Source organism: Dermochelys coriacea, chromosome 3, assembly GCF_009764565.3.
Source record: "Dermochelys coriacea isolate rDerCor1 chromosome 3, rDerCor1.pri.v4, whole genome shotgun sequence".
NCBI lineage: Eukaryota > Metazoa > Chordata > Testudines > Dermochelyidae > Dermochelys > Dermochelys coriacea.
Genome location: NC_050070.1, coordinates 172,892,634 through 172,913,270, shown reverse-complemented (window position 1 = coordinate 172,913,270; position 20,637 = coordinate 172,892,634). Strand labels below are relative to the sequence as shown.

Sequence of the window (20,637 nt, the reverse complement as noted above, 5' to 3'; positions counted from 1 at the left end):
GATTGAGTAAATAAAGGTCTAATGGAAATGTGGAAACAATGTTGAGCACACATTAGTGGGTCAAAGGTGAGGTACAAGGAGCTGAACTAATGTGTTGCAACTTTTGATCAGAGGTCTCTTTCTATTCAGATTGTAAACTCTCTGGAAGGGAAATGTCTTGTTACGTGTCTACAAAGTGCCTAGTATATTTGGAGCAGGTTGTAAGTACCATACATTTTAATTTAAAACAACACTACTTAAATAGTGTACAGTAGTTATTAAAAAAGCTTAAAAGTCAGGAACTCAGATTTAATGAAAAATAGATGCTTGTTAATCACAAAATTAGTACAGCATAGTTTTAAAAAAATTAGAGCTATCAATTAATCGTGATTAACTCAAAAAAATTAACTGCAATTAATTGCAGTTTTAATTGCACTGTTAAACAATAGAATATCAATGGAAATTTATTAAATATTTTGGATGCTTTTCTACATTTTTAAATATATTGATTTCAGTTAAAATACAGAATACAAAGTGTATATACTTTGTATTATTTTTATTATAAATATTTGCACTATAAAAATTACAAACAAAAGTATTTTTCGATTTACCTCCTAGAAGTACTGTAGTGCAATTTCTTTATCATGAAAGTGCAACTTACAAAGGTAGAGGGTTTGGGGTTTTTGGTTTTTTTTTTTTACATATCTGCACTCAAAAACAAAACAATGTAAAACTTTAGAACCTACAAATCCACTCAGGCCTACTTCTTGTTCAGCCAATTGCTAAGACAAACAAGTTTGTTTACATTTACGGGAGATAATGCTCCCCACTTCTTATTTACAATGTCACCTGTAAGTGAGAACAGGTATTCACATGGCACTTTTATAGCCAGCATTGCAAGTTATTTATGTGCCACATATGCCAAACATTCATATATCCCTTCATGCTTCGGCCACCATTCCAGAGGACATGCTTCCATGCTGATGATGTTCATTAAAAAAATAATGCGTTAGTTAAATTGTGACTCAATTCCCTGGGGGATAATTATATGTCTTCTGCTCTGTTTTACTAACATTCTGCTATGTATTTCATGTTATAGCAGTCTCAGATGATGACCCAGCACATGTTGTTCATTTTAAGAACTGCAGATTTGACAAAATGCAAACAATATACCAATGTGAGATTTCTAAAGAGAGCTACATCATTCGACCAAGGGTTTAAGAATCTGAAGGGCCTTCCAAAATCTGAGAGGGATGAGGTGTGGAGCATGCTTTCAGAAGTCTTAAAAGAGAAACACTCCAATGCGGAAACTAGAGAAACTGAACCATCAAAAAGAAAAACAACCTTCTGCTGGTGGCATCTGACTCAGATGATGAAAAGAAACATGCGTCTGTCCGCTCAGCTTTGGATCATTATCGAGCAGAACCCGTCATCAGCATGGACGCATGTCTTCTAGAATGGTGACTGAAGCATGAAGGGACATATGAATCTTTAGGGCATCTGGCACATAAATATCTTGCAATGCCGGCTATAACAGTGCCATTCAAATGCCTGTTCTCTCTCTGTTCACTTTCAGGTGACACTGTAAACAAGAAATGGGCAGCATTCTCTCCTGCAAATGTAAACAAACTTGTTTGTTTTAGCAATTGGCTGAACAAGAAGTAGCACTGAGTGGACTTGCAGGCTCTGAAGTTTTACGTTGTTTTATTTTTGAAAGCAGTTTTTTTTTTTTTTTTTTTTTACACAATTCTACATTTGTAAGTTCAGCTTTCATGATAAAGAGGTTGCACTGCAGTACTTGTATTAATGAATTGAAAAATACTATTTATTTTGTTTTTTACAGTGCAAATATTTGTAATAAAAATAAATATAAAGTGAGCACTGTATACTTTATTCTGTATTGTGAACACACTGTATTCTGTGTTGTAATTGAAAAATATATTTGAAAATGTAGAAAACACCCAAAAATATTTAAATAAACGGTATTCAATTATTGTTTAACAGCGTGATTAATTGCATGATTAATCGTGATTAAAAAAATTTATCGCTTGACAGCCCTTAAAAAAAAAAAATCTTTATGTTTAAGTGTGTAATCCAAACAGTCTAAGTCCCAAAAATAGTAAAAAATGATGCCCATTATCCCCTCCTTTCTGATATGAGAAGATTGGTAGCTGCCACACAAAATAAATTAAGCACTTTGTTGATTATTCAAAGTACGGCAATACAGTATATTGTTGTACAGTGATATAACCTGCACCCAACCTCTTGCCACACCAGATACCAGAGGCTTCCATCTTATAGTTGTGAGTAGGACTGTTACCAGTATGTTCCAGGAAGATACAGAAAAGGCTGATCTGCAGCTTATATCTGGACTTCTGTGTCTCTAACCAATTTAGGAAAAGTAAACAGGGCAGAGTGGTGTATCCCACCTATGGTTGGATGATGGATGAGAGTAGGGTTCTGTGTGAGATTTTATTATCTCTAACCCATATCTTAAGGCATCCAGTCTTTAATTAGAGGATTGGTTTAGAGCTCACAGGGTAATATGTCGATATTTCAGTGGGAATCTGTGGCCTTTCAGCTCCACCTTCTAATCACTAGACAACGTAGCTGCTATATTAGTATCCATCTATATTTCATTTGATACTTAATGAGGCCCAGATCCTGCAAATATATATACACATGTGCTTAACTTTACATGTATAGACTTGACTGCAAGCAAACTAACCATATGTGTTAGCTGCACAAGCATTTGCAGGTTCAGACATTAAAGTACTATTTGTATTACTATAGTCTTGGACCAGAACCCCATTTGTTGGGTAAACCACAGAAAAAATGATAAATTCCGAAAATAATGTTTATTCTGCCAGAGATTTAACCACAAGAGATTTTTACCCAAAGAAAATACACACACATAAAAACTTCTCCAGGAGGTATCACATTGCTCTTCCCTGACTTTCTTTTTGAACTGAGGCCTTGCCTATTTTTCCACTAGTTATAAACGTTACTTGTAGTCAGGAAAAGCTATTTCTAGTGTGAAAACTACTTTTTGTACTGCAAGAATTAGTAAATAAATAAAACAAAACAGAACAAAGCCCTGTAAAATACCAGAAAGTGGAACAGGAAAAAAACAAACGTGATAACAAACATTTTCCACACAGTTCTACCTAGATATAAAAGCTTGTTAAAGAATAGTCTTTCCTATTGTGATAGGCATCTATCTATGAAAGGCCATTCTAGGGCAGAGCCCTTCTGCCACCATCACCACCCCGGGGATCCAGGGATTGGTGCCAGTCGCATCTCAGAGTGGCACGGGGCCTGCGGCATCATGGGGGCAATCCCACGGGCTGGATCCAAAGCTCTGATGGGCTGGATCCGGCCCACGGGCCGTAGTTTGCCCACCCCTGGCTTAGGGACAGGATCCATAGTTCCAAACTCCTGATAAATTTATATATAAAAATTTAATTACGCAGAGTTTTAAGAACTGAGAGCACCTAAAATTCAATTTTTCAGTATGATTCCATAGTCTACTAACAGAGTCTACACTGGCATTTCCATTCACTGTGCTAATGATTACAACAGAGAAATTTAGGCAAACCTAAGTTGATTTTCTAACCACTCATATCAATAGGCAAGGAAACAGCCTTTCAAAATCTATCTATTGGCAGAAAGAGAAAAGGACATGTTGTACAAACATTTTTTCCTCTCAGAATGGCACATGATCCATTATTTTACTGCCTGAATATGGATGATTTATCCTCTCTAGTGTCAACAAAGCTCCAGTCACTTCAAGTAGAGGATATTTTCTTGGGGCGGTGCCAGAGAAGATGGGGAAATGTGTCTGTTCAGCACATCACAATGCAAAGCCTGGCTGAAGCTTTCTGGGGGTTGTTTGTTTCTTGAACAAACTAAGATAAGTCTCAGCAAAGCACCATATCTGTTTTGAAAATGGTGACCACATAATCCAAATGAACTTATACTTGTTATCAACATCCTAAAGCAGCTTTTATTTTATAAACTGAAAACTAGAAAGGGGAGAGGGAAAAGAGTTTACTAAGCCGCAGACTTAGATTAATATAGGTTTGCCAGGTGTCAGGTTTTCAACTGAAACGCTCGATCGAAAAGGGACCCTGGTGGTTCCGGTCAGCAATGCTGACCGAGCTGTTAGAAGTCCAGTTGGTAGCGCAGCAGGGCTGGCAGGCTCCCTGTCTGGCTCCAAGCGGCTCCCAGGAAGTGGCTGGCAGGTCCATCTCCTAGGTGGAGAGACAGCCAGGGAGGCTCCGCACATTGCCCCTTCCCACAGGCACCGCCCTGAGCACCAGCTCCGCAGCTCCCATTGGCCAGGAAACATGGCCAATGGGAGCTGCGGGGGTGGTGCCTGCGGGAAGGTGCACTGAGGGGCAGTGCTCTGAGCCCCCTGGCTGCAATCTACCTCGGAGCTGGAGGGACACATTGCTGCTTCCCAGGAGCTGCATGAGGTCAGCACCGCCTGGAACCCACATCCCGAACCCCCTGCCTCAGCCCAGAGTCCTCTCCCACATTCCAAACCGCTCAGCCCCACCCAGAGCCCTTACCCCCATCCAGAGCCCTCACCCCCTTCCACACCTCAACCCCCTGCCCCAGAGCATAGCCTCCTCCCACACTCTGAACCCCTGGGCCCCACAAACCAGCCCGAAACCCCTTCATGCACCTGAAAACCCTCATCCCCGGCCCCACACCAGAGATCACACTCACAGACAGAACCCTCACCCCCTCCCGTACCCCAATCCCTGCCCCAGCCCTGTGAAAATGAGTGAGTGAGCTAGGATAGGGGACACTGAGCGACAGAGGGAGGGAGGATGGAGTGAGTGGGGGCGGGGCCTCATAGAAGTGGTGGGGCGGGGTGAGGCCTCGGGGATGGGGGTGGGGCAGGGTGTTCGGTTTTCTGCAATGAGAAAGTTGGCAACCTTAATTGCTTCATATATTGTTTGATAAAATCATGAAGCAACTGAGCAATGTCTGGAATTAACACCATTAAATTCTCCTCTCATTTAGAGTCCTAAGTCATAATCACAGAAGTGTACTCCAAGAAACAGAAGCCATGCATAGACAGGAAATTTGGGACAAGAAATGCCACAAGTGCCTTGGATATGAGAAAACCCATCAGAAAACTTGTAAGCATTCTTTACATAAATCCTGAAACTGCTGAAGTTTTTAACCCGTTCCACTGATAAGGAAAGCAAATTAGCTACTATGGCTCTTCATCCAGAAGAAGGCAGACTATCATATTAATTCTCCATTAAATTATGTGTATTTGAATGTGCATACTCTATAGTTATTTTATTTCACAACAGGAGACCTGAATAGTCATCCATCATCAATTTTCTGTCTACATTAAACTGTATTTGTAGAACTGCAGTTCAAGCCAAAAACTCGAGTCAATATGGTTTGCTTTCATATCTTCCATGTATTTTCAGGGATGTTTTTCATGCTATTATTGCGGCTGTGTGGGATTTAAAAGAGAAGTTTTCCCATTCTTGGGATGTGTTTACAGGATTAATCTCTGGAGTGTATTCTTTCCTTGACGCATGTACATCAATCCTGTTAGTATTAGTGAGAGTTATATTTGTTTCTGTGCACTCCGAAAATAGAGCCTAAATATCATTAAAACCTTTTAAACTATTAATTCAGCTGTGAATACAAAACATCACATTCTCATTGTACTAGCTATCCTAATATGACTTTTATACTTCTACACTGATCTACTGTAGGTTTTCTTTTTAAATCAAAATGTGAAACACTGTGGAAAAGAAATCAATTAGTATTTTAGAAGTCTGATGCTACACTCATGATTTTGTTTTGCACATAATATTTTCTAGTAACATACAGATTTCTTTGGCATGATCTTTTCTAAAATACAGTGTTAAGAAAGAGGCTATTTTTTCATGAAAGCATATCAAATTAAAAGCAATAAAATTTCAGAAGCAGTTTCATAAATCGCAAACTCCCAGAGCACATGCAGTTTAATCCTCTGTGGACTTTTATCATTAAAAAAGTCACTTTGTAAAATTTACCCGACTAGTCTACTTTCTATTCTTTGAAGAGAAAGTCCCATGCCACTGAACACTTCATGTTTAGATCCTCTTAAAAATTAGCTTTAATTCACTTGCAACAGGGGAGAGAAAAGTATATTTTGAAATGTAAAAATATTATTTTAGAATTGCAAATCTTGGCAGGAGTATTAAGGAGCAGGTGTAGTAATTAAAACTACTTAAACTTTCTGAATACATTTATCTAACTAGATTTCAAAATGACTGCTTCCCTTTAAATAAGAAGCCTGGACAAATCCAGTAAGTTGTATCCTATTGGGGGCAGACTGTTTTGTTTTCTGTTGTTTTTTTTTTTTTAATACATTTGGAAGTTCATAAGCAATCCATGAAAATACAATAAAATTTTGTTACTGTCTATGACCCTTTTTTATAAATGCCATTTACTACTATATTCTTGTATATAAGTCCTCACTTCTTATTCAGTTGAATGAATAGGGGTTTTGCTTGCTTAGAATGCTGATGGAGACATCATACAAAAGAAAACAGATATATTATACTATTTCATTTCTGATCTTTGATTTTTCTTTATTCATAGAGGATCATGCATGTATTCTGGCATCCAACAAGACGGATCTAACAGGAAAGTATCAACAGAAGCCATTATTCTGAAATACATAATAGTAATTTCAAAATGATACGTCACCTTTGACGAATGAGATTATAACAAAGTTTTACTGTAAATTGTACTTATACTAAATAACTCCAGAAGTGAGCATGTCAGATCAGAAGTAATAAAGTTTTGGTTACAGCCTATGGTCACCCAATCATTAGATAACCTTTAAGAGTCCATTACAGACTTTCAAGAGAGATTCTCTCTCACTCCTTCTCCAGTGTAAAGAAAACTATTGTTTTGTTTCATGTTTTCTACTTGCATTGAGAGCTTTATATATTTATGTTACAGCAATTAAGTAAAGACTTCAAAGTCAACAGCATTCAGTTCCAAATTAATTAATTTATAATCAGCATATTAAAACATCTGTACCATTGTAGTGAAATAAATTCAGTATAAGTGTTGAATAGTGACTTTATAGATATCTGCTATTAAAAAGAAAGAGAAAAAACAGTTGCAAAGGCATATTGACCTAACCGTCATTTCAAAGTTATTATACACAAAATAAATCTACAGCTGCTCTTACTATCCTAGAATAAGAATTTTGATGTATTTGGCAACAAAGAGCCTCCCGTCAACATTAGGAATTTCTTCACTTTTTCAAACAGTGAAAGCCATCCTTTACACCAGTGTGTTACTCTGACACTGTACCTCAAAGCAGTACCCTGGACCCCCCATATTCACCACTGTCATATAATTAATATGTTTTGTACAAAGTATGGCTTGTGAGGTATTATTTTAAAAATCTTGATCCATTGAACATTAATATCCTGTTGGATTGTATGTGCTATCATTGTATGTGAAGTTATGAAGTTTTGCTGTGTGCGTATTACTGAAATATGTTGTGAGGTCGGGAACACCCACAACCAGCCTTTCAGGTACAACAATGGAGTAGCCAGATGGGCTGATGGCCCATTACAGGGAATCCACACTCCCAAAGACCATAACAAAAGACTTCTCAGAAAGAGCATGTAGACAATGGAGGCTGCTTGACCAATGAGGGCAGATCCCCATGTCACAAGCATAGATCTTTCTGGCAAGATAGAAGAAACTATAAAAGAGGGGAAGTGACATCACCACTTAGCCTTTCTCCTTCCCCACCTACGCAGAAGCAACAAGAACACTGGGAAGACAAAGACTTGAACTGAAGAGACTGGTCCCAGGCCTAACCGGGAAGCCTGTGTATTAAGAACTATAACCTACCTGCAACATCCAGTGGGTTGAGAAAAACTGCTTGACCCAAATACTGCCTAGTGTAATAAGATTTAAGATTTAGACTGGGCGCTTACCTTTTATTTTCTTTGATAACTATCTCTGACCTTTTGTGCCTACCATTTATAATCAAGGCGGGTGAGCTGGGGGGAACTGGCTGAAACCTATTGTTAGTTCATGAGTGGCTGGGAAAGCATTCATGTAACTTAGTTGGGTGTGCCCCTGCCTGTGGATGTCTGAGTAAGTACAGAACCAGCCAGAGGTTTGTGGCTTGACACAGCATCACTGAGAGGGAGGGATACCCCAGGCTCAGTGGTTCCAAAATCCCGGTGACACCCCAGGGACCCCATCACACACCCACAACCAGCCTTTCAGATACAACAATGGAGTAGCCAGACAGCAGTTAATGGCTCATTAACACCCATCAAGGAAAGAATCCACTATCCTAGGAACTGTATACAATGGAGACTTCTTGGGGCATGGCTACACTTGCAGATGTAGAGCGCTCTGAGTTAAACCAGCCTTCATAGAGCGCAGTAGGGAAAGTGCTGTAGTCTGTCCATACTGACAGCTTCAAGCGCACTGGCATGGCCACATTTGCGGCACTTGCAGTGGCATTGGGAGCGGTGCATTATGGGCAGCTATCCCAGCATGCAAGTGGCTGCAACGTGCTTTTCAAATGGGGGGGTAAGGTGGAGTGTGACAGGGAGTGTGTTGTGTGTATGTGTGGGGAGAGAGAGTGGGTTTTGGGGGGGCTGAGAGCATGTCAGCATACTGTCTTCTAAGTTCAGACAGCAGCGGATCCACCTCACCCCCTCACCTTTCTCTCTCACACACAGCATTCCACACTAATGGTTTGCTTTGTCTCGGGGCAGATAAGCAGCCAGCTGTCAGAAACGGAGTTTTCAAAGGGCATTTCCGCATTCCTATAGCCGATTTTGAACAATGACAAGAGTGGCCACTTGACTTAAGGGGATTATGGGACGTTTCCAGAGGCTGAGCAGAGCACAGAAAAGCAACACCTCGTTCACACTGGTGCCATGGCGCTCCAGCAAGGGCGCAGCAAACGTTATTCCACTCACCAAGGGGGAGTACCAACAGCGCTGTAGCCGCAGAATCAGAGTGCTCTACATGCCTTGCCAGTGTGGACAGGTAGTGAGCTATTGCGCCTGGGTCTCCTTTATTGCGCTGTAACTCGCAAGTGTAGCCAAGCCCTCAGAGAGAACATGTAGACAATGGAGACTGCTTGACCAATGGGGTGGACCCCAACATCACAGTAAAAGGTCTTTCCAGCAAGCTGGAAGAAACTATAAAAGAGAGGAAGTGACATCATTTGGCCTCACTTGTCCCACAACTCAACACCGGAAACAGTCTGGACGCTGGAGGACAAAGACTTTGAACTGGGAGAGAGTGGTCCAGACCTGGAAAGAGTTCCACCCTGTGTATGGAGGATCTGTGACCTGTTCATACCATTTGTCAGGTTGAGACATTGCTTGATTCAAATACTGGTTAGTTTGTAGAACTCAGACTGCAAGTTTATTTTTGTTTCTAAAGTAACCAATTCTGATTTCCATGCCTCCTACTTATAACCACTTAAAATCTACCTTCTATCCAGGCTTCTGACCAGTGCAAGACAGTACAGTTCTGGGGTGCAAGACTGGTGAACTGGTGGGGGGAATTGGCTGGATCCTATTATTGATTTATAAGCGGCTGGGGAAAGCATTAATGTAACTCAGCGGGGTATGTCCTTGCCTGTGGATGTCTGTGTAAGTGTAGTATCTGCCAGAGATTTGTGGCTTGACAGGGCATCACAGAGTGAGAGAGGGATACCCCAGGTTGGTGGGAAAAAGGGCTCAACGGTCCCACAGTCTAGGTTGTGCCCTGCGGGCCCCATCACAATCACAACTATGTTAGAAGGCTGCATTGGGCGTAATTACTACCTCAGTGTTGCTACATTGGTACAAAAATCTTTCATGTAGACAAGCCCTAACAGTAGAAAATACAAATCACCAATAATTGACTATGTCATAATAGATGAAGTCTCAGTTTAGTTTTGCCATTTCTTAATAAATGCTTAATCTCAAGAATAACAGTAAAAGCACACATCTGTACATATATGATATAATGATTTAGGCCACAGTCTGGCAAATGGCTCTGAACGGAGCAGGGATCCCACATGCAGAATCACTTGCCAGCAGGATTCAGACTCAGCTGCTGTGCAGTGGCAACTCTCTGGAACTATTATTTTTGTTCTCTGGAAATTCAGCTGTAAGTCAGTTTCCACCTGTTATGGTTGAAGTAAACCTCAAAAATGAGAATCAAGAGTAATTAATGCAGAGACAGGTTCTACGAACCCAAATCCCAGCCTGGACCCTGGGTACGCATACTGCTGGCTAGCCCACTCTGAAGCTCACATTGCATAGTCTTCACTGCTACTGTTTCCAGCACTATCTAGATTCAAGATCGCTCAAGTAGGCTAGCCTGTGCACAGCTTTTGCTATGCAGATGTACCCTTTGTGAGTCTGCAGAGCACTTGGAAAATAGTTCACAACTGTGAACTACCACCTTCATCTCAGTGATGACAGTTAACAATGTTGACCTTTATATTATTTCAGTGATCATGTAAGAAAGGAGAGGGAAGATCACAGATCTACACAATTTACTGCAAGTGGTGTCTGATTCTGAGGATATTGGGGGGGGGGCAATTTGGAAGCTGCCCCCACTTATTTTCCCTAATCAAGAAGGAGCCAAGCCCACAAAGCCTATCAGAGCCCATGGACATATTCAAACCCCATTAAGCCGGGGCTCAGAAACCTGCACAACAATACATCTGCACAATCTATTGTGAATGGCATCTCAATCTAATGACTCACATGGGCAGAGATCAGAAGAGTACCACCACATTTTAGTTTCCCAATTTGATCCCTGCTTGCTTGACTGGGAATTTAAGTTATTAAAGGAAGCAGCTGAACTTTAGTAAACTTTCTACTAACTTCTAAGATCATTGATCTCATAAAAGTGAACTAAAGAAATTAATTTTCTGCAACCTTTGCTTAACACATCCAGCTGGATACAGTCAACCTGACAGTCAAGAAACCAACTAAGTTGGTTGTTTTTTAAAAGAGAAATTTAATAAGTATCCATTTTGTGGTACTATGTTTAAATATTATAAGATTTTTGGCATAGTAAAGACGCAATCTCCAAATCTATGTGCCTAAAACCCCACCTCTATGTTTGTGTGTGTTCAATACAGGGCACCTAGGATACTTCACATGCAAACATTCAGATGTAGGTATACAAACAAAATTGTACAAATGCACTGAATACGGCCATTATTTTTGCATGTGTGAGATCCTAGGCACCTAAAAGTTGGTCCACAAAAGTCCAGGTACACAATTTTATGCATGCAAATTTGGAAACAGAGCGGAGGTCCCTTAGAAGATATGACCTGTAGATTAGAACCCATTTATTCCATTTAAAAGAACATTAACAATCATGATAACATATCAATAAGAAATTCTCCACCAAATAAATTTACTGTATGTCCATTGCAGGTAATAATTCCAGAAAGTACTTACAGCTGACAGTAATATGATTAATGACACACACACTACAGTGAACTAGTAATTATACAATGTCATTCACAAAAGGAAGACTCTCATATTATGTCAAGAGCAGAAGCTCCTTATTACTGTTTCTTTATTGCTTTACTCCTAGAGGAAATACAGCAGTACATCATTCCTGAATAAAAACAAATTGAGCAAAACACACTATTTCTATGATCCCCCAAAGCACCCTTAGACAGGATAACTGGGAGCCTTGGCATAAGCTTCCCCTTTGCTACAAGATGTCACAAATACACACGATTGGGGGCTACACACTCAGCTTTGGAGAAGTCTCTAGCAGGAACCCCTTCATAGTGCCAGACCCCCTAGGGGTCTCGCTCTTCCTCCAGGGTAAGCCACTTGGCCTCATTTCACGGACCTCCGGGCCTTCTGCACTCCTACTTCACACCTTGAGGTCAATTCAGCGAATCCAATTGAGCCAGACTCCTGATGGAGTACACTTGTCAGGAATTAATGCACCTCACCCAGTAATTGCAGTGAAACTCACTCAGCGTTGTCAAAACACTAGAGTTTATTTGTTAACTGGAGCGCAGCATAGGAAGTCCTTAGGGTAGTATAAGGAACTGAAGGTTCAAGCATAGACCACTCTGGTTAGCCCAAAGCCCAGCCAAGCTGCAGTGAACCTCTTGGCTCAAGTTCTGTCTGTCTCTTCCAATCTGACCTCCTTGCTTAGACTCCAGGTGACAGCACTGACATCTTCCAGCAGCCAACTCCTAACCCCCAACTCACACCTCTTCAGTCCTTTGCTCTTGAGTTGGGATTGTTGTTCAGTTTTCCTAAGGAGAGGCAGAGAAGTCCATATCCCTTTATATCATCAATTACTAGGTGTCAACGTCCTGGTGAATGGATTTCCCCATTGTCTTCTCAGATACTCCATTGATATTGAGACTAAGGCCCAGACACAGCTAGGCAAATCCCACACCTGTGTGTCCAGACCTGCCCTAAAAGCAATCTTCTTTCACCAACTGGGTAACAATGCAGCACATAGGGGACACTGAGGCACAAATAAGATTCATAAAATTATTACAAACAAATCCTGCTTCATCACACAAAGCCAGGATTTTGGACACGGTGCTCTTTTCCAGAAGTTTGGGAAACGAGATGTTTTGCTTCCCTCTCCCGCAAATGATAGCTGAAGCCATTCTCTAAAAGAAAGCAAAGTAGAGCTGTGTTCCTCAGCTCCAGAAAACAGCAGCATACTTATCCCTTCTGACCATAAGGAGTTATTGCTCAAGTAATACAGCACTAAACCTCATCAGGGCTACCAACACCAATTTGGAATTGGCAAAGAACCCTTTCTGGGTCAGAGAATCTTCTAGGACATCATAGGATCCTTCCAATTTTCACAATGGCTAATTTCAGAGTAACTGGTCTCCCGCAGGAACAGTCATCTACAACAGGGATTCCAGGATATATGAAACCAGGAAAACATATAAAGCAGTTTTGGATAAATAAATGTTACTAGTGCTGATGAGGTTTTCCACACGGATGTTGTAGAAAACCCAGATAGTCCTGATGGATGCCATACGGGATTTGTACATGGAAGAGCATGAAGAGAGACAGGGTCCCCAATCCTCCCTACTTTCTGGAATCCCAGTCTCAGCCCAGCCAGCCACTGTATTTAATTCTCCCAAACATTCCTGGCTTCCCAAGACTTCCTTCTCCTGCCTTTTCAAAGCCAATGTATAAGACAGTAAGTTCTTTGTTAGTTTTCCTACAGCCATAGTCCTTTGGAAATCTTCCCTTTTTCCAAACAAAAGAGGGCAGGGCACAAACACAGCCCTTTGCTCTTTTATCCCCAGAGCAGAACAATAATAATAAAAAATAAAAATAAAGGCAAGCTGCAAGCAAACAGCCTTAAACTTATAGTAGACTTGAAATCAGGTTGGTGGCATCTCCTTGGTCAGAAGCAAACCTCTGCCATGCTCAGGACACACCAGACTGCTCACCCACTTCCAGCACCCTCTGACTTCCTTTTCCTTATAAATGCCCCCAGAAGATTGACAGGCTCCAGCTGCTTCCTGTCACTTCTGTTAACTCTTGCCATCCCAGTGTGGAGCTGTAGCGCTTTCTGACCTACCCACCATCCTGCCCCCCCTTACTCCCAGACGAATGGTACATAGTCACAGGATAACAATCAATGGATTTATGTTTTCTTGATTCTAGGAAAGGAGGAGATCATGCTCTATTAGTGAAGTTGAAACAGCTACTGCACGTTTATGGAAGACACTCTGATGACCAATAAATTAATTGGATAAGACACTTTGATGTCAGTATCAAAGGGGTGAATTGGTTGCATTATCCTACTCCTATGTTGTTGGGGTTTTTGTCCATTAGAATCTGAATAAGATTTGAAAGGTTTTGGTTTTTGAAAGGAGATCATCTTTTGCTCAAAGAACGGTCTGCTTAATTAGCAACCCTACTAGTTTTATTTCTTATGAAAAAATATCTGAACTGAAAGTATTGAATGTCTCCAGACATCCTAGATGATAGTGTGTCATTTCTACTTTGCTATGAATAAAATGGCATTAACTGTCATACATTATCCCTGATAAACCCCTGCAGATTGCATTGAAGATGCAACAATACAAGTATTCTTCGGGTATAAAAAAAATCAACTTCTGAATTATTATGTTCACGCCTTCCTTCTGGTTTGATATCTAAGAAGAACAAAATGGCTAAAATGGATTATAGGTCATGCAAGAATGGATATTTCCCTTTTATGTTTTCAGTCACTCACAAGGGCCTCTGTAACTAAGCTATTAGCTATTGAAATAGAGGGTTTCCTCAGGGGAGCTAATTGGACAAAGGAATCAACTTTTAGGCTTCATAAAAAAACTGCTGGTTCAAAGATATTGTTACATGCTTTAAATGAAGCAGTAAAGAGTCCTTCAACTAAGAATTATGAATTTTCTAACAAACAAAAATAATTAGGATACTAATTAGAGACAAAGACAAGATATTATGACCCCTTCTGACACCATACTGTTTTAGGCTCACAAATATCTCTAAAATTATTTTAAGCTCACAAATATCTCTAAGAGGACCCCCAATCAAGTCTTTGGCTGTATTATCTGGCCAGAGGAACAGAATAAAAAAATCTATTTACTTTTGTGGATTGTTCATATTTTGAATTATGCTGAGTCAAATTGTGTCAGATGGGGATTAAAATACTGAACTAGAAACGAAGAAAAGATTTAGGTATTTAAGGGTGCAAGGTTAAAGTCCTGTATGTGATGTGTTCTGCATCTTTTTTTGTGGGGGTTTAAGAGGCAGGGGTTGTTGGGAAGGTTATTTTTGTTTTTTTGGTTTATGATTCATTTTTCTTTCATATACTTTTGGAAAAATATACACTGCAGTTTCTAAGTCACATTCTTCGAAGTTTTGAGATGCAGTAGAAAATAGTCTCACTTTTCCCTCAATAAATGGGGGTTAAGAAACTTAAGTAGTAATAGTAATAGTAATGAGTTACTCAACAGTTTGATGAGAAGGGTGAAAGGAACCCATCTTCAGTCTTGTGTAGCTACAGGGAGTATCAACACACAATTTGTCTTATAATTAAATAATTTTTTTAAAAATAAACCACACTTATCCAGTTAACCTCTTTGCTGGTGAGCTTCTATGCCACCAGCTACTGCTGCTCCAGTATATTGTACCTTTGAAATAGTTAACTATTAGCAGCTGTATTTCTGTTAGATGTACCTGGAACATTTGGCAACCATCATGTATCTAATGTACCATGGTAATATTCAAAATAACCTCAGTATTTCTCAAAAAAAGAAAAACCATCCTTAAATAAAGGTAAGAGATGCTAAAAGTAGTAAAAGTGCACTGTAAAGCAAATGAGACACATACTAATATACCACATAACTTTTGGTTTACTCCCAGAATTCAAAAGCAGAGCTGTTAGAGCATTCTGAATATTGCCATATAAATTAATAACCCCAGCATCTCACTTCACACATCTAGTATATACACCTTTCATTAAAGGATCTCAAAGCACTTTACAAATGATAATTATTCTCCACAACACCCATGTAAGGTCAGTAAGTATTGTTAACATTCTACAGGTGGAGAAACCTAGGCACAGAGAGAATACATGACTTGCCTATGATCACAGCATCAGAGAGTGTCAGAGCTGAGTAGAGAACCCAAATTCCCAACTCTGAACACTAGACAGTAATTTCTCCTTTTTGTTCCCACAATTCCCTCTTCTCAACATTGCAGGAGAGACTCAGAATAATGTTTTAGATCATCATCCACTATAGCAGCACAAGAAACTTGAATGATCAAGAGCTGTTAAAAGTTGAAGTCTGTTATAGTGCATCACTTGAAAAAAGTCATAAAAAACAGGTAAAACTTGGAAAAATAAAGATAACAGGCTAACAAAAAAAAATTACATGGCATTAAAAGACAAAGAAAGCTGAGATAGACTAAAGATTTTGTCTTTTATAAGCCCTTTTCTGTCCCACTGCTGATCTCTCCAGTTACCAAAACTATTATGCCTTAGTTTAATTTTCAAAGGGGCTGGGTACTTAAATCCTAGAGCACCAATGTAAGGCATAATCAAACACCAAGTATCAAAATCCAACAAACAGATATTAATAAAAAACAGGGTGAAATCTTCAAAACTAAAGTGTTAACAACAAAAACTAAATGTAGTATTTCGCCCATCGCCACACATTAAAAAAAAACCTACTTTCAGAACAATTTTGGACATTCAGTCAGAGATTGAGCACATCAGGCTGATGACAAACTCAGTGAAGTGGAAGGCAAGGGTTTCTGATTGTGGAACTTTTTAGTATCCTGACTAGCTGGTCAAAAAGACGAGCTGTTTGAAGCATTACAACAGCAGAGCATGAACAGTTACAGTACTGCAACAGCAGCTCATTGGGGAAGAAAGAAGGTAAAAGGTAAGAGACTGTAGAGATTGGCACAGTTTTATCAGACACCCACTAAACCTATTCAGTTGAGCATAAGCTTTCGTGAGCTTCAGCTCACTTCATCGGATGCATCCGATGAAGTGAGCTGTAGCTCACGAAAGCTTATGCTCAAATAAATTTGTTAGTCTATAAGGTGCCACAAGTACTCCTTTTCTTTTTGCGAATACAGACTAACACGGCTGCTACTCTGAAACCTAAACCTATTCAGACCATCTTACTCGGCTTCAAAAATGAGCCCTCTCCTTTGCACCCAAAAGCATAATCCTGGTGTAAACCCAGTGTATTCCCATCCCTTGGTATTAGGATTTCACCCCACAACTTTCATATAATTCTTGGTTAGTCCTTCAGGTTTGCTAAATGTTAAGCACCTGTTTCCTCCTAAATAATGATGAGTAGCAATTTCTTTCAACCCACAACACCAAACTGCTAATATAGGGGGACATGCTTTTCCCTCCCTTTGTCATTTATCTTCCATTTTGTCTGCTTCTCCCTCTCTAGTGAGCTGTGTGTGTTTCGGCCAGTCCCCTTCCTCTTTGTTTGTTGCTCATCCGCTTCTGTTTTCTGTCTCCTTACTTTTTTATTTCCTCTTTCTCCATGTTCTTTACTGGACCCTGCCTTAACTCCGCTGAAAACTGAAAAGGATAGAACTGTGCACAGTGAAATTTATGAAACCCAAGATCATTTCACTGATTACTGTACTCATTAAGAGGGGCCAGATGCTTACCATTTTTGAAAAATCAGGCCATTTTACTTAGGGGCTTATATATGGTCTCAGGAGCCGAAATTTAGGCACGAAAATTTTTTAGACTTTGGTCTTAACCTAGACACTTTGTTAAGGTTCATGTCTTTTTTATTATTACAATGCCAAACAGCCATTGCAGATGGACAGCGTTTGTGCCTTTCTTGCAATGGAGTATTGAAATATATGTGGATCATACTCTCTGAACAACTGACATTTAGAATAATCTTGCTCTCTATACCCTACCAGCTCACAACACTAACACTCCAATAGAAAGACAGAATAGTGTGATAAGAATGCTTCTGCCAAAAAACCAAGCATACAAGGTTCATTGTTGGAAAGTTGCCCAGTATGGATTTTATCTGTGTTGCAACCCTCGTTCTAAATTGTTGATAGATTAGGACATAAAAATGAAGTATTTTTAACATCAATTAAATTCTTAACAAGATAACTTTGACAATACAACTTTACAAGGTACTTACTATGTAAAGCAGTTCAGACTCAAAAGTGACAGAGTCTTAAGGATTGTCTACTCAAGCATTTAGTTTGCAGCAAACTGGGGTGTGACTCTACCCAGCAGTGCTGCACATTAACTTTCCCATAGACCCTGCTGACATACTCTAACAACTCCTTCATATGCGTTGATCTACTCCACTTTGAAACACAGGGTCCACAGGGACAATTAGTGCATGGCAGGCTACTGTAGGGTAGATTTACACCCTAGTTTGCTGCAAACTACATGTTTGTGTAAACAACACCTTAAACTGCTACTGTATATTCTGGTAGCATGGAGAATATCATATTAGATTCTATGTGGATGTTTTTAAATACCAGAAATTAAGGGAAAAAACAGTATTTTTTTCAGTAATCCATGTAATAGCATTGAGAGCTTTCCCCTCTAGCTCTGCCACTGTAGTTAGCTAATAAAACTATTCCCAAAGCTAAATTCACATCATCCATGATGCTCGTGGACAAATAAAAATGCCATGTTAATTCACTTCCAACAGAAATACAAGGAAACAGACAGGAAATTCAATTCCAGCCCTTCAGACCATTTTCAAGTGTTTCAGACTTAAAGGGACAGTGCCAACCTGATATTGTTTAATTGCAAAAATGTCAGTTATCTAATAAAGCACTTTTTAATTAGCATGTGTGTCCTGAAATTTTCTTTCAAGGATTACTGTTTTAAAGAAATTAAAAATTCTGTTCTCCAATGTGTCTTAGACCTGGGTTTTTTTGTTTTTTAATTTCACAAACATTTTGAAATTGTTTCCATTTTGTGGTGTTCAAAATGGATCCATTTTTTCAAAATTTTAAATGTTTTGTTTTGATCAAAAGTTACTGGAACTTTCTGTTAAATGGGGGGCGGGGGGGAGTTCAATAGAAAAATGTAAGCAATTCCCATAAAAAATGTTGATAAAGTTTTTTTTAAAAAAATCACAAAATCCAAAAAACTTATTAGTCAGTTATTTACATCCTACACATACTTTTTTTTTTTAATAGAAAAGTCTCTCTGTAGAGAAAAGAACAATTCACCTGAAAAATTTCAACCAGATCTTATGTTTACAGGATTCTACCAGCAAAAAAGAGTGGAGAAACCCAAGTGAGTGAAAATCAGAATTTCTGTCCCCTTTCATTTTTTTCCCAAGTCTGGAAGAAAGGTTGAAATATAAAATTTCCAAAGTTGCAAAAAATTTCAATTTGGAAACCATAAATGTTTTGTCTTGACATTTTTGATTGAAGTAAAAAATTTGATATTCAGGGAATGGTGTTTTAAAGAGCTTATTAATATTTTACTAGCTGGAGACCTACACTTATCCCAATTGCATATGTAAATGCCATTCTACAGATGAGAAAATGTTTCATGTCCATGCACAATTTTCACAGTCATCTGCAACACAGTTACTCCAGCCAACATGCCACTAAGTAGTTATGCCAGCTATACATTTATGTTTGTGCCTTATCCACAAAAATAATTTGGCCATGACACAAGAGCCAATGAATCCAATTAATCTCTTATGAAAGTTTCTCAGCTTCAGTGGAGTTATACCTGGGATAAATTTGACTCCTACTCTTTATTTTTGAGGTAAAAACAAAATACAAATATATTTTCTGGACCAAAAAAGAAAAATATTGTTTGAATGAAAATGTTAAATTAGTTTAAGATTATTTTCCTTAGGTCATTGAAACTCATGAAGAATACCACCATTCAAATGCATAAGAGTGAATACATCATGCAGATGTTTGATCAGGTATAGCTAGCAAATGTTTCTATTTTGACTTACTGCATCATGACCAGTTAAATAACAAATGAGGCATCCTGCAAAGCTCTTTATCCTGCAAGTTGCTCTGTATAGGTTATGGGCTATGCCTAGATGGACAGCGACTGCACAAATCATGTTAATTCACACCTAAAAGGAAAACGAACATTCCTATGGCCAACATAGTAACTGCAATTGTAAATATGTGCAATTAATGTTAAAAATCAAAAACAACATACAATCAACTTACTAGCATGTTTATCTGCAAGCATTATAAGGCTGTTGGAAATGTCTCGTCGTCTATAAAAGCACACAACTTTTGCTTCCACATTGCCATTAGCAGTCTAGAAAATAAAATAAATTAGTCAAGTCAGGGTCTGTCCTCACTCTACTTAGTTGTTAGAATCATATGTATCCAATCCTCCAGCCTTTACTCACATGAACAGTTCTAAATCACACAAGCAGTCACAATGAAGTCAATGTGATTACTCACGTAAGTAAGGGTTTCCAGGAGCAAGCCCATACTAACTATAGCTCACTTCATCAGAGTATTTATACTGACTGCAAAAAATTACTTACAGTATTATTTTGTTACTAGGACCAATAACAATTTCATTTTAATGTAAGAATTCTTTAGAAAACCTATAAATATTAAAAGCTTATTTAACATTTCTTTTTAATTCCTTTTTTGTAAGCAACTGTGAATTTCAAATTACTATGGAAATTTCATTTAAACTATGTTCAATATAACCCATTAAAGTTTATTTGACAAATTCGCTTACTTCAGCTAACTAGATGGAAAAATTACTTACCTTACAATTCCCCTTTGAGGATATCATCTTGCAGGATTCTCACTATTGGGGCTTAGCTCCTTAGCATTAGACTGACAATATTCTGCTAACACTTAAAGAATTTTTATCATCTCTCTCTTCCTGCAGCCTTCTGTCTTATTCCCTATACACTATTCACTGTCTCATCCTCCTGTCTCATTCACAATTTCTGCAGTGAACAAAGAAGGGGTCCTACAGGCAGCAGCCTCATTCATGGTCAAAAATGCTCATATGTAGTCATAATCTTGTAAAAGACATGCCAGTAATTTTTTGCATGACTACCATCATCCATGAACAACTTCAACTATTAAAAATCATGAATCCGTTGTTCATACCCCATGTTTTCAT

The 20,637-nt window shown here is 39.0% G+C and overlaps 1 protein-coding gene across 2 annotated transcripts in view; it reads right to left on the bottom strand.

Annotated features, from left to right (window-relative positions):
• The window catches only part of MTA3 (metastasis associated 1 family member 3), a 208,464-nt gene that overhangs the window by 181,521 nt on the left and 6,306 nt on the right, over nucleotides 1–20,637 (bottom strand). For both annotated transcript variants that reach the window (XM_038397339.2, XM_043511862.1), the window contains exon 3: nucleotides 19,710–19,803. In XM_038397339.2, the coding sequence (XP_038253267.1) occupies nucleotides 19,710–19,803 (94 nt within the window). The remainder of the gene's footprint in view (nucleotides 1–19,709; nucleotides 19,804–20,637) is intronic.